At 40.9% G+C, this 10,861-nt stretch overlaps 1 protein-coding gene across 1 annotated transcript in view; it reads right to left on the bottom strand.

The window, feature by feature from the left end:
* Positions 1-285: 285 nt before the first annotated feature.
* Positions 286-10,861, bottom strand: part of DNAH8 (dynein axonemal heavy chain 8) — a 406,776-nt gene continuing 396,200 nt past the window's right edge. Inside the window, exons 92-93 of the mRNA XM_069073664.1 lie at positions 7,429-7,550; positions 286-573 (exon numbers count right to left, since the gene is read on the bottom strand). Coding sequence (XP_068929765.1) covers positions 286-573; positions 7,429-7,550 — 410 coding nt within the window. The remainder of the gene's footprint in view (positions 574-7,428; positions 7,551-10,861) is intronic.

Here is a 10,861-nt window from a genome sequence, read left to right as displayed (position 1 = left end):
ATTACAGCGGAATGAATGCCTCCACTGATTTTTAGAAATAAAAAAAAATCAAAGTTAGAATTTGCACGTTGGATATTGTTGCTGGAGGAAAAAAATGGAGTATGGAATGCCAACCAGCCAATATTGTATTTCAAAAGTACAATACGGAAGCCATAGGAGGAAATAATTATTATCATAGTTTAAAATAAAACATGTCATTCTCTAAAGAAAACCAAAGGAGTTAGGGAGTCACGAGGTTCAGTGCCATCAGCAGGGATGAAGACCTGGCTGTGGCTGGGACAGAATTTACTTGATGTCACACAAGAGGGCCACTCCTCTCAGAATCCAGTGGTCTGGGGACAGGACAGTCCTCAAATACACCACTGTGATGAAGGTTAGATCCGTCCTCCGAGGTTTCTTGTAAATTGGACACACATAGAGTTTGGGGTCCTTGGGAGCTGTGGAGTTGATAGCGAATATGTGTAGCACCGGAAGCTGTGTGAAGAGCACCTTTGGGGTTGATTCAGTGAGTTTCCCATTCCTTCTGTCCCAGGCAGCTCCATCTAAATACAGTCCATAAATGTATACTCCTTCCTGGGAGAACAAAACACAAGGGAATCTATTGCTTAAAAATATGTTAAGTATTGGGAAATGATTACCTACAAAAAGTCTTCAAACTTCAAAAGCTAGACTATAACCACTGCATGAGGGTGTTAGTTTCAGAGCTATAGTGAGGTGTTCTTATGCCCAGAGAAAATCTAGTGGAACTGAGGGAATGGAAAGGTACAACTGAGAGGGAAAGAGGTGCCTCATCCCTCTGGGAGGAGGGTTTGGGAGAAAGGTGAGAGAGAGTTGCCAAATGATAGGGACCTGGGTATTATTTTATCACAGCAGAATGGTCTGGATGGGGATTAGGAGAGTGGTCATTATAGGGAAGAAGCCTGTTTCCTCTCCCCCAACCATGACAGCACCCAGGGGCTAAGATCTGGTCACCTCATGCTAGTTAAGCTCTTATTGGACTAGATTTTTTTTTAAAGGTTCATGCTATTCTAAATCTTATGTGATGTAATCCAAAAATACCATGCAAAACATGGAGGATTGTCAAATGTTGAGCTGAATTCTCCCCAGTTTATAGAAGAGTGGAGGCAAAAGCTTTCCTGAGGGAACATAACTACATTATAAGAATCCTTATGCCATTTTTTTTTTGCATTTTAAGTAGGTGACTTGCTCTCTTATTCTTGGATATAAAGCCACTGTATAGTGTAAAATCACAAAAGTAGATTGGAGGAATCCACTGAGAGTGAATCTCTAATTTAGTCCCTCTGCAAAGGCTGCAAGCAACCAGTCATGGTTGTCATGTTGGGCAATGCAGAGGCTGAAGTGGGCCTAATTCTGGTAGTGACAGAAGAGTTTGAGTCCAGGAAATGGTGCTTAAGATGCAAGTGAATTACTTTGTAGAAACCAATGGCATGCCGTTATGGTTTTTTAGGGTCTCAGCAATTTTTATTTTACCATGAAAATCCCTAATGGGGTCACAAAGTCAGAGGTGACTGAACAATATATATACACACATACATAAAAATGTGAGTCTGCTACTGTGACTGTGTGACCTTGGACAAATAAGTTTCTGAGGCTCTCTAAGCCTCTATTTCCTCAACTGTAAAATGAAGGAGGTAAGGCCTAGGATGACTTCTGAGGTCCCAAAGATCCTGAATCTCAAGCACCCCAGACTCCCAGACTCTTCTACCAGCTCTGAGAACACTCACTGCCTACTGTGCATTCCATTTACAAAATATCATAGGGAGGCAGGATATTATGTTGGAAAGGGAATTAGATTAGGAGGCAACAGGAAGGGATGGATTCTAGCCCTGAGTAACTATATGTTTAAGGAAACTCATCTGTCATTTTGAACTAAATGGTTTTAAAGACTACTTGCAACTTGAAGATTCCAACTCAATGATTCTCTTGCATACTAAACATTGCCCAATTCCAAAGGAGAATGATAAAAAGGATCTCAATAAACTTGAACAGAGTAGATGGAAGAGAATGAGATTAAATTCCATAGTGATGAATGTAAAATACTGCCCTGGAGCGGAAAACATCAACTACAATGCACAAAGGAAGTAGGATTCAGGTTCCCTTGGGGTCAGTGGCCCAATGCACTAACCCATGTCATTAGTGTGGGCCTAGGCTGCCACAATAGATGGATAATGTCCACAGAGATGGAGGGCTTAGTCTACTCTCCTCAGACCATATATGGGACACTGTGTCTAATTTTAGGTACCACATTTGAGAAAAGGTATTAACAAGTTAGAGAACTTCTAGATGAGGGCAACCAGGATGGTGTGCATCAGTTCAAGGAACTGGTAAACACTGGCCTAGAGTCTAGACTTTAACATGTACATATATAGCACTTTAAGGTTTACAAAGTGCTTTACAAACATCATCTCATTTGATCCTGACTACAACCCTGTGAGATAGGCATTGGATTGTTATACCTATTCACCAGATTAGATAATGCAAGTTTAGAGAAGTTAAGTGACTTGCCCAATATCCTATACAGCCTGTAAATACCAAAAATAGTATTTGAACCCATATCTCTCCTGTTTCCAAGCCCAACACTCTTTCCACATGGCCTTTCAAAATTTAGGGAGGACACAGTCATTGTTTTCCAATACTAGAGAGACAGTCATGCAGAAGAGGACTTGTTTTGCTTGTTTACGTAAGGCATCATGACTAGAGTACAAGGGTAGAAAATTATAGGGAAAATATTGTAGAAAATTGTCCTATCAATATCAGAGTTGAAACAAACTTTGCAGCTACAGAACCCACAAAATGACAGAGAGAAGCTAAATTCCCGCTGAAGAGAGTCTGGCAGGTCAGCAGGAAGGGGCCAGCACAGTGCTCTGGGAGCCGAGTGCAGCCCAGTGTGAGCCAGAGGTTTTAGCCTTAGGGTGGCCACAATCAGCTGCCTGCTGGAGGGACTTCAGATCACCAGTAGCTATGGTGTTTTCCAGAATTATAAACCCATAGATGCTAAGGACAAAGTGAGAGGTCAGTGCAGTGCGGACTTTAGGAACTGGGAGTTCGGGAGTACAGTCCAGCCTTTACCCCCTGGAGGGAGAAGTGGCTGAGGTGCCATGGCCGTGCAGTCACTGCCACATGGCTGCTTCAGAGCACCTGGCCTGCAGATTGTAAGGGAACCAAGCAACCAGTCTGAGGGGTAATCATTCTTGCTTTAACCTGCTTAGATCTGGATTGTGGTCTAGGGTGGAGGTCCTGGGGTATATGACCAGTTTGCCAGAGCATATGGAAGCTTCATAAAGGGCACCCAACTAATAGCTCCAGCAGCTGCAAAAACCCCAGCAATTAGGACAAAGCTCCCCCCTCTGGGAGCAGAGTTCTACTATGCCAAAAAGCTCAAAAGTCAAGTAATTGAATATCAACATGAGCAAGCAAAGGAAGCAAAGTAAGCAGACCAATCCTACATTAGACTCCTATTTTGAGGATAAAAAGAATCAAAGCATGGAACAGGAGGAAGACAGTGAAGTCAGAACTCCTGCACCAAAAGCTTCCAAGGAAAATATGAGCTGGTTACAGGCCATAGAGGAGCTTTAAAAGGATTTTGTAAACCAAAGAGAAGTGGAGGAAAAATTGGGAAGAGAAATGAGAACGATGCAAGAAAATTATGAAATTAGAGTCAACAACCTGACTGAAGAAAATAACACCTTAAAAATAGACTAACTCATATGGCAAAAGAGGCTCAAAAAGGCAATGAGGAGAAGAATGCCTTTAAAAAGCTGAATTTGCCAGATAGAAAAAAGAATCTCAAAAGCTCACTGAAGAGAATCATTCCTTCAGAATTAGATTGCAGCACATGGAAGCTAGTGATTTTATGAGTCAAGATGCTATTAAACAGATCCAAACAAGTGAAAAAAATAGAAGGCAATGTGAAATATCTCATTGGGAAAACCACTGACCTGGAAAATAGATCCAGGAGAGATAATTAAAAAAATTATTGAACTACTTGAAAGCCATGATTAAAAAAAGAACCTAGAAATCATCCTTCAAGAAATTCTCAAGGAAAATTGCCTTGATGTTTTAGAACAAGAGGGCAAAATAGAGGTTGAAAGAATTCACCGATCACTTCCTGAAAAAGATCTCCAAAATAAAACTCTTAGGAATATTATATCCAGGTTCCAGAGTTCCCAGATCAAGGAGAAAATATTACAAGCAGCCAGGAAGAAACAATTTGAATATTGTGGAAACACAATCAGGATAACACAGGATCTGGCAGCTTCAACACTGAGGGATCAAAGGGCTTGGAATATGATATGCTGGAGGTCAAAGGAGCTGGGATTAAAACAAAGAATCACCTACCCAGCAAAACTGATTATCATGTTTCAGGGGGAAATATGGTCATTCAGTGGAATAGAGGACTTTCAAGGATTCTTTTTTTTTTTTTTTTTTGCCTTTTGGAGGGCAGTTGGGGTTAATAACTTGCCCAAGGTTACTCGGCTAGTTATTTTTGTGTGGGTGTTAAGTGTCTGAGGCCAGAACCAAACTCGGGTCCTCCTGACTCTGGGGTCAAAGTTTTACTCACTGTGCCACCTAGCCACCACTACTTTCAAGCATTCTTGATGAAAAAACCAGAGTTTAAGAAGCAAGAGATGCATGAGAAGGTAAACAGGGAAAAGAAATCATAAGGAACTTATCAGAGTTGAACTATTTACATTCCTACAGGGAAAAACGATATTTGTAACCTATGAAACTTTTCTCAGTATGAGAATAGTTGAAGGGAATAGAAATGTATATATATATATATATATATATATATATATATATATATACATATATATGTCTACATAGGAGGCTATATGGGCATATGAATGCATATGTGAATGTGTGTATATATGTGTACAGGTATACATAGACAGAGGGCACAGGACAAATTGAATAGGAAGGGATGATACTTAAAAGGTGAAATTAAGAGGTGAGAGAGGAATATAATGAGAGGAGATGGGGAGAGACAGAATGGGGTAAATTATCTCATATAGAAGAGGCAAGGGAAACTTACAATGGAGAGGAAGAACAGGAAGGCAAAAGGGAATGGGTCAACCTTATTCTCATTGAATTTGGCTTAGGGAGGGAATGACATACACACTAAATAGGTTATCTCACCCTACAGGAGAGTAGCGGGGAAGGGGATGAGAGAGAGGATGATGGAAGAGAGGGCAGGTGGGGGGGGAGGGAAGTTGAGTTTGATTTAACCCAAACAGAATTTCATGATGGATTACCATTGCATAACCTCCCTGCCTCCCAGACTCTGAAGGATAAGAGATTATCATATGACAGAGAAGGGTTAGAGGTAACCCATTTGAAAGCAGAGAAGTGTAGATTACATAACCTATCAGCATTCCTTTCAGTCTTAGGATTCTGTGACTAATAAAAGAATAGGGCATGTAAGAAAAAGTGAAAGAAACTGAGATTACTTAGCCTAAATTTTAACCTTCAGTCAATTAAGAAACATGTTTTCTGATCATTTACTATATTCAAAACACTCTCAGGTGTTCTGGGGAAGTCCTTAACTTCAAGGAATTTAGAGTCTAGTTGGGAAACAGCATGAGCTTGGGGAAAGAGCAGAGGACTCCAGCAGGAGACTTCAGTTCTAGTCTTGGCTCTGTTACTGAAGGGCTGTATCGTTTTCCCTCCATAGGTCTCAGTTTTTCTTGCCTTTTCTAAAATGTGGCACCTGAAGTGAGGGGGAGGGGTTAAAGTCTTTCTAACTCGATGACTTGATGACAAGCCTGTAAGTAGGGAAGCACAGCTGGGGCTTGGCCTCATGATGCTGACATTTATAGGCAGCTGGTAGACCTTATACTCCTTCAGCAGGTAGAAACAATTGAGTTTAGCACCTAGGTAGCAAGGATAATTAGTTAAAGCAGGAAACTACCACATGGCATGCTTCCTTTCTACTTCTCCCCCTCCCCACCCCCATCCCAAAATCACAACCTAGGTGTGCTCTTCTCTGGCCCAGGCTGGTCCTCCTCCCTTCTTTGAGAATGGATCCCCTAGTGTCCTTCCCAGCAGCAACCTCACAGTTTCTCAGGATCTCTACCTTATTTGCATGGGATGCTATTGTAAGTTCTCTCTCTCCACAGAGCCTTGTGGCCAGAGGTCAAAGATCTCTCCCTAAGGTCTCCCTCTATGTCTCAGCTTTGCCCTGTGTTTCATGGAACTAGATTTAGGCACTACAATTGCTAGTTATGGCTCTATCTGATGATATATGACTTAAATATATGAAAAATTAAATAATATCAAATTGTTAATGATATAAAGAATCAGTGTATATGATAAATTATTAAATGAGTTGTCTCTGGACAATAAGCGATAGTTTGGGGGTGAGAGAGATCATTAGAGACTGGAGTAGTCTGGGAATACTTCATGGAAGAGATCAGATGACAACTTGAATCTTAAAGAATGAGAAGCAATTGGATGGGTATAGTACAAAGGAGAGAGGTTTCTAGTCAGGGAGAAAAGTGTGAAGATAGGTACAGAGGCAGGAAATCACAAGGTATAGTTGGGGAACAGTGAATATATATATATATATATATATATATATATACCAGAGGGTTCATATTGGGCAGTAAGGGGAGAAAAGATTTAAAAAATTGATTGAGGCCAGATCATAAGCCTCAGAATGTAAGGCCTGAGAATTTCAGATTGTATTTAGTTATTCATTCATTCGTTCATTCATTTAGCTTTTTGGAGGGGGGAAGGTAGGGCAATTGGGATTGTGACTTGCCCAAGGTCACACAACTGGTTTTTTGTGTTAAGTGTCTGAGGCCAGATTTGAACTCAGGTCTTCCTGACTCCAGGGCTGGTGCTCTATTCACTGCACCACCTAGTCCCCCCTCAGATTTTATTTTGTAGGCACTGAGCATCCACTGAGGTTTCCAGAATAGGGTCTTAAGGAAAGGAGGCTAAAGGAGTTGGGATCAAGCGAGAGACTGACCTCAGTTCAAAAAGGTTTATTTTATGGAAAGTGGTTTATGGAATTCCACCAAACACTAAAGAGGAGGAACAAGTTTAAGCTTATATCACGAGAGACTGAGATCAAATGCAAAGAATTTCCTGACTTGGTCCCTTAGTGTTAACAATGGAGAGAACGATTCCCTTTCCACTAACCAGATGTAAAGCTTTAGGTACTAGCCTGTACTGGATTAAAGCACTTTGGGCCCCTTCCAATCACATATTGGCTCATATTCATGGGGACTTCTCTATAAGGAGCTCCAAGTGTTTGACATCCCTTTTCATTAATCGTAACAAAATGGAGGAGTAAGGTGGTGGCAGGAGTGTTCACCAAGAGGTCGTGGAACAGGGCTAGAAATGAGAGCCTGGCCTTCAAATCATACTCCCACTTCTCAAATGAAGCCCTACAGTACATACCAGAGGTGGTACTGTGATCTCTTCTTTTGTTTGTCTCAGCACATCATTGTGGATTGTCACTGTATCCAATGCCCAGCCCTTGTGGGCTCGAGTCACTTCTTGCCTCATTGCTGTGAGGAATCCTGAAAAAGATAGAGTCTGTTGTTTGGGGAGAGTCTATTTCATAAAAATAAGATGGATTCAAACTCCTTCAGTATCTCTGCTCAGTTACCCTGCTATCAATCCCCAAGTTGAAAACTGTATCTAAGAGGTGTCTTCCTGCTACAAGACCAACATCCTCAGAGAGAGCAGTGATGTCTTCTTTGAGGGGTTATTCACCAAAGCAACACCTTTCTGGCCAGTGAGTTATGGGTACTGACTCCCATGTCACTGGAAGTCTGTCAACAATATTTCTGCCAGGAAGAAAATTTGTCACATGCCTAGATAAAGTGGAATCTTGTTTGGCATCCCTAGGGGGAAAACAATTGCTAAGGGTTTCCAGGCATCACTGTAGTACCCCATGGCAGGGCACTCTTTATGCCTCAGGTAAAGTCCCCTACAACAAACTTTCCTGAATATTTCAACTAGAAACATGCCAGAAGAGTTTTAATCAACCAAGACAGTTATTTGGAACCTGAGAAATTCCCTTAGGTCCTGTTTGTGAATGGTCTCCATCTGAAAAATGATATATTGGGAAATAAATCAGATATATTTTAATCACAGCATTCTAATTAATGCTGGAATTTTCCATTTACTGTGGATCAAATTATGACTTGCCATAACGGAAAAATTTCATTTAATTTACGGAATTGATAAGACATACAATGCTGCAAACTTTTATTTTTATCGTTATGTGTAAAGGGTACAACAACCTAATATAAATATTATAATTATTTTAAGATTGTATTTTCTGTTTTGCTCTATTTTCTATACTAAAATCTGCAAAAGTTTACTATTCTCTTGTAAAAGAGGCTTGCAAACTGGGTGATTCAAAGCAATTGGAAAAGCCTTCTCTAGAGTGACATTTAATAACAACTGTTACATCCCAAACTTCAATGTAATCTCAAAAAACTGAAAGGACTTTATAGCCTCCAGATCAAATTTCAAAATAGTAATGTGAATCAATGGATAAAGCACTGGATTTGGAATGAGGACAATCTGAGTTCCAATCCTCCCTTAGATACTTACTAGCTGTGTGACCTTGGCCTCAATTTCTCATCTGTGAAACAGAGTGTGGGCTGTATATTTCTTTCTAGCTCTAAAGCTATAATCCTACAATAGGACTGCTTTTTGTTGGATTACACAGTTGGGCCCCATGATGATACAAATCATGAAAACTCTATCATGTCAAAGGATGGGTTATCTCCCAGATAGCCATGCAATTCTTATCTGTAGTATATGACCAGTCCTTAATAGAGGAGCTGCCTGATGTGCTGAAGGCCTTCTGATTCTTTTTTTTTAAGCAATTGGGGTTAAGTAACTTGCTCAAGGTTACATGGCCAGTTATTTCTAGGTGTAGTGCTAAGTATCTGAGCCCAGATTTGATCCCCCGGTCATCCCGACACTGGAGCCAGTCGCTGAGCCACCTGGCCGCCCCTAAGCAATTGGGGTTAAGTAACTTGCTCAAGGTTACACGGCCAGGTGTTTCTGGGTGGATGCTAAGTGTCTGAGCCCAGGATTCAATCCCCAGGTCATCCTGACACTGGAGCCGGTGCTCTTACTTGCTGTGCTACCTGGCCGCCCCCTTCTGATTCTTTTAATATTTCATGGGTAGCAGTGCAGAGGGGCAGCTAGGTGGTGCAGTAGAAAGAGGGCTGGGCCTGGAGTCAGGAAGACTGATCTTCATGAGTTCAAATCCAGCCTTAGATACTTACTAGGCTATGAAAACCTGAACAAGTCACTTCACCCTGTCTGCCTCAGTTTCCTCATCTGTAAAATGAGCTGGAGAAGGAAATGGCAAACCTCTCCAGCATCTTTGCCAAGAAAACCTCAAATGGGATCTTGAAGAGTCAGACACAACTGAAATGACTCAACAACAGCAACAACAGTGGTGCAGAATTCTGGCTAAAGAGGATTCCCTGTATACGATATCATTGCGTAAAACTGTTCTACTAGAATTTATTTTATTAAATATTGAAAGATTCCTGGCAATTCATCCATAGATGCATCTGATGGAAAGAGATGAAAAAGTCAGTTTCCCAGTTTTAGTACTGAGGGAGAAACAGTCAAATCCCAAATGTCACTTCCTACAATACTGAACTAAGTTCAGTATTGCAGGAAGTGTCCAAGTCCTTCTCTGGTATTAAGTTAGATACTCAAGGGAGAACATCACATTTCTTAATTTACTGAGGTAGGATTTAGCATACTGCAAAAGTAATCCCAAATTCCAGAAGATAAATATCAACTTTTTAACCTGAGTAAATAGTTCTTGGGAACAAAGACTTGTGTAGGTATAATGGATGTAAATGGGAAGATCTTTCCCATCCATTAATAGGCCCATGTGACCTGCTTAAGTCACATGGAAAGCCTAAGTCACAGGAGTTTGAGTCACATGAAGCCTGTGGTAGGAGGAGCTTGCTGAAAAGGTGGAGCAGGAAGAGTGGAACAGAGCCCAGAGGAAGTTGGTCAGAGCAGTTAGACCTGAGGGAGAGAGATGAAGCAGGAAGCAAGCTATGAGTATTTGTTTGTGGGAAGGCCCTAGCAGAATGAAGGCTTGGGGAAGGCAGAGCTCCCACATTGTTATTGTGCACAGATTTCTTTGTTGCTTTGATGGAGTTGACTTTCTGGTGTTTTGATTTGGTTTTCTGGTATTTGAATAAATGTTTTGGTCCAGTCTTAAATTTGGAGAATCTGTTATATTTTGCAATTCAGAATTATGCCAGCATATTTATAACCACTGTAGGCACTGTGAATATCATGTTGGCACTACAGTAGGTGGACTACATAACCTTACAGCTTCATGAAGCAGAATCCTTTTCAAGGAAGAAAGGTTTTATATCCCAAAATGTAAGGTGTAGCAAATGTAATGGCAGTCATGGAGCCTCAAGTACATTTTTGGGATAAATTGTCTCCATCAGCACTGTGTAGGTACTTAACTAAGGTGAACGGATGACTGTGATAACTGTGTCATTTTAAATTCTAGACATCCTGCTTTTACATAAGGAACAAAATGCGTTTTTGGTGTGTTCCCTTTCTAACTTCATGTTGGGTTATGCTGTTAATAACAAATGGCTGCTGTTTAAATGATAATAATCTTATCATCACCCAGTACTGAGTTCCCATGTGGTCTATGACATCAAATAGGTTTAGTAAGTCCAAGTGGATTTTAAGCTCATTTGGATTCTACTACATTATATCATAGAACCCTTCATCTTTGAAGCGGGTTGGTGGCATGTGCTTGGGAGGTCATAATTTATTGGGCATGAAGCCTGATTCCAACCATCTACTAAAGTAG

The sequence above is a fragment of the Petaurus breviceps genome, unplaced genomic scaffold (assembly GCF_028583685.1).
Source record: "Petaurus breviceps papuanus isolate PSGF00001 unplaced genomic scaffold, PetGlider_PUasm1.0 90865, whole genome shotgun sequence".
Classification (NCBI taxonomy): domain Eukaryota; kingdom Metazoa; phylum Chordata; class Mammalia; order Diprotodontia; family Petauridae; genus Petaurus; species Petaurus breviceps.
This window is presented reverse-complemented; position numbering and strand designations above follow the sequence as displayed.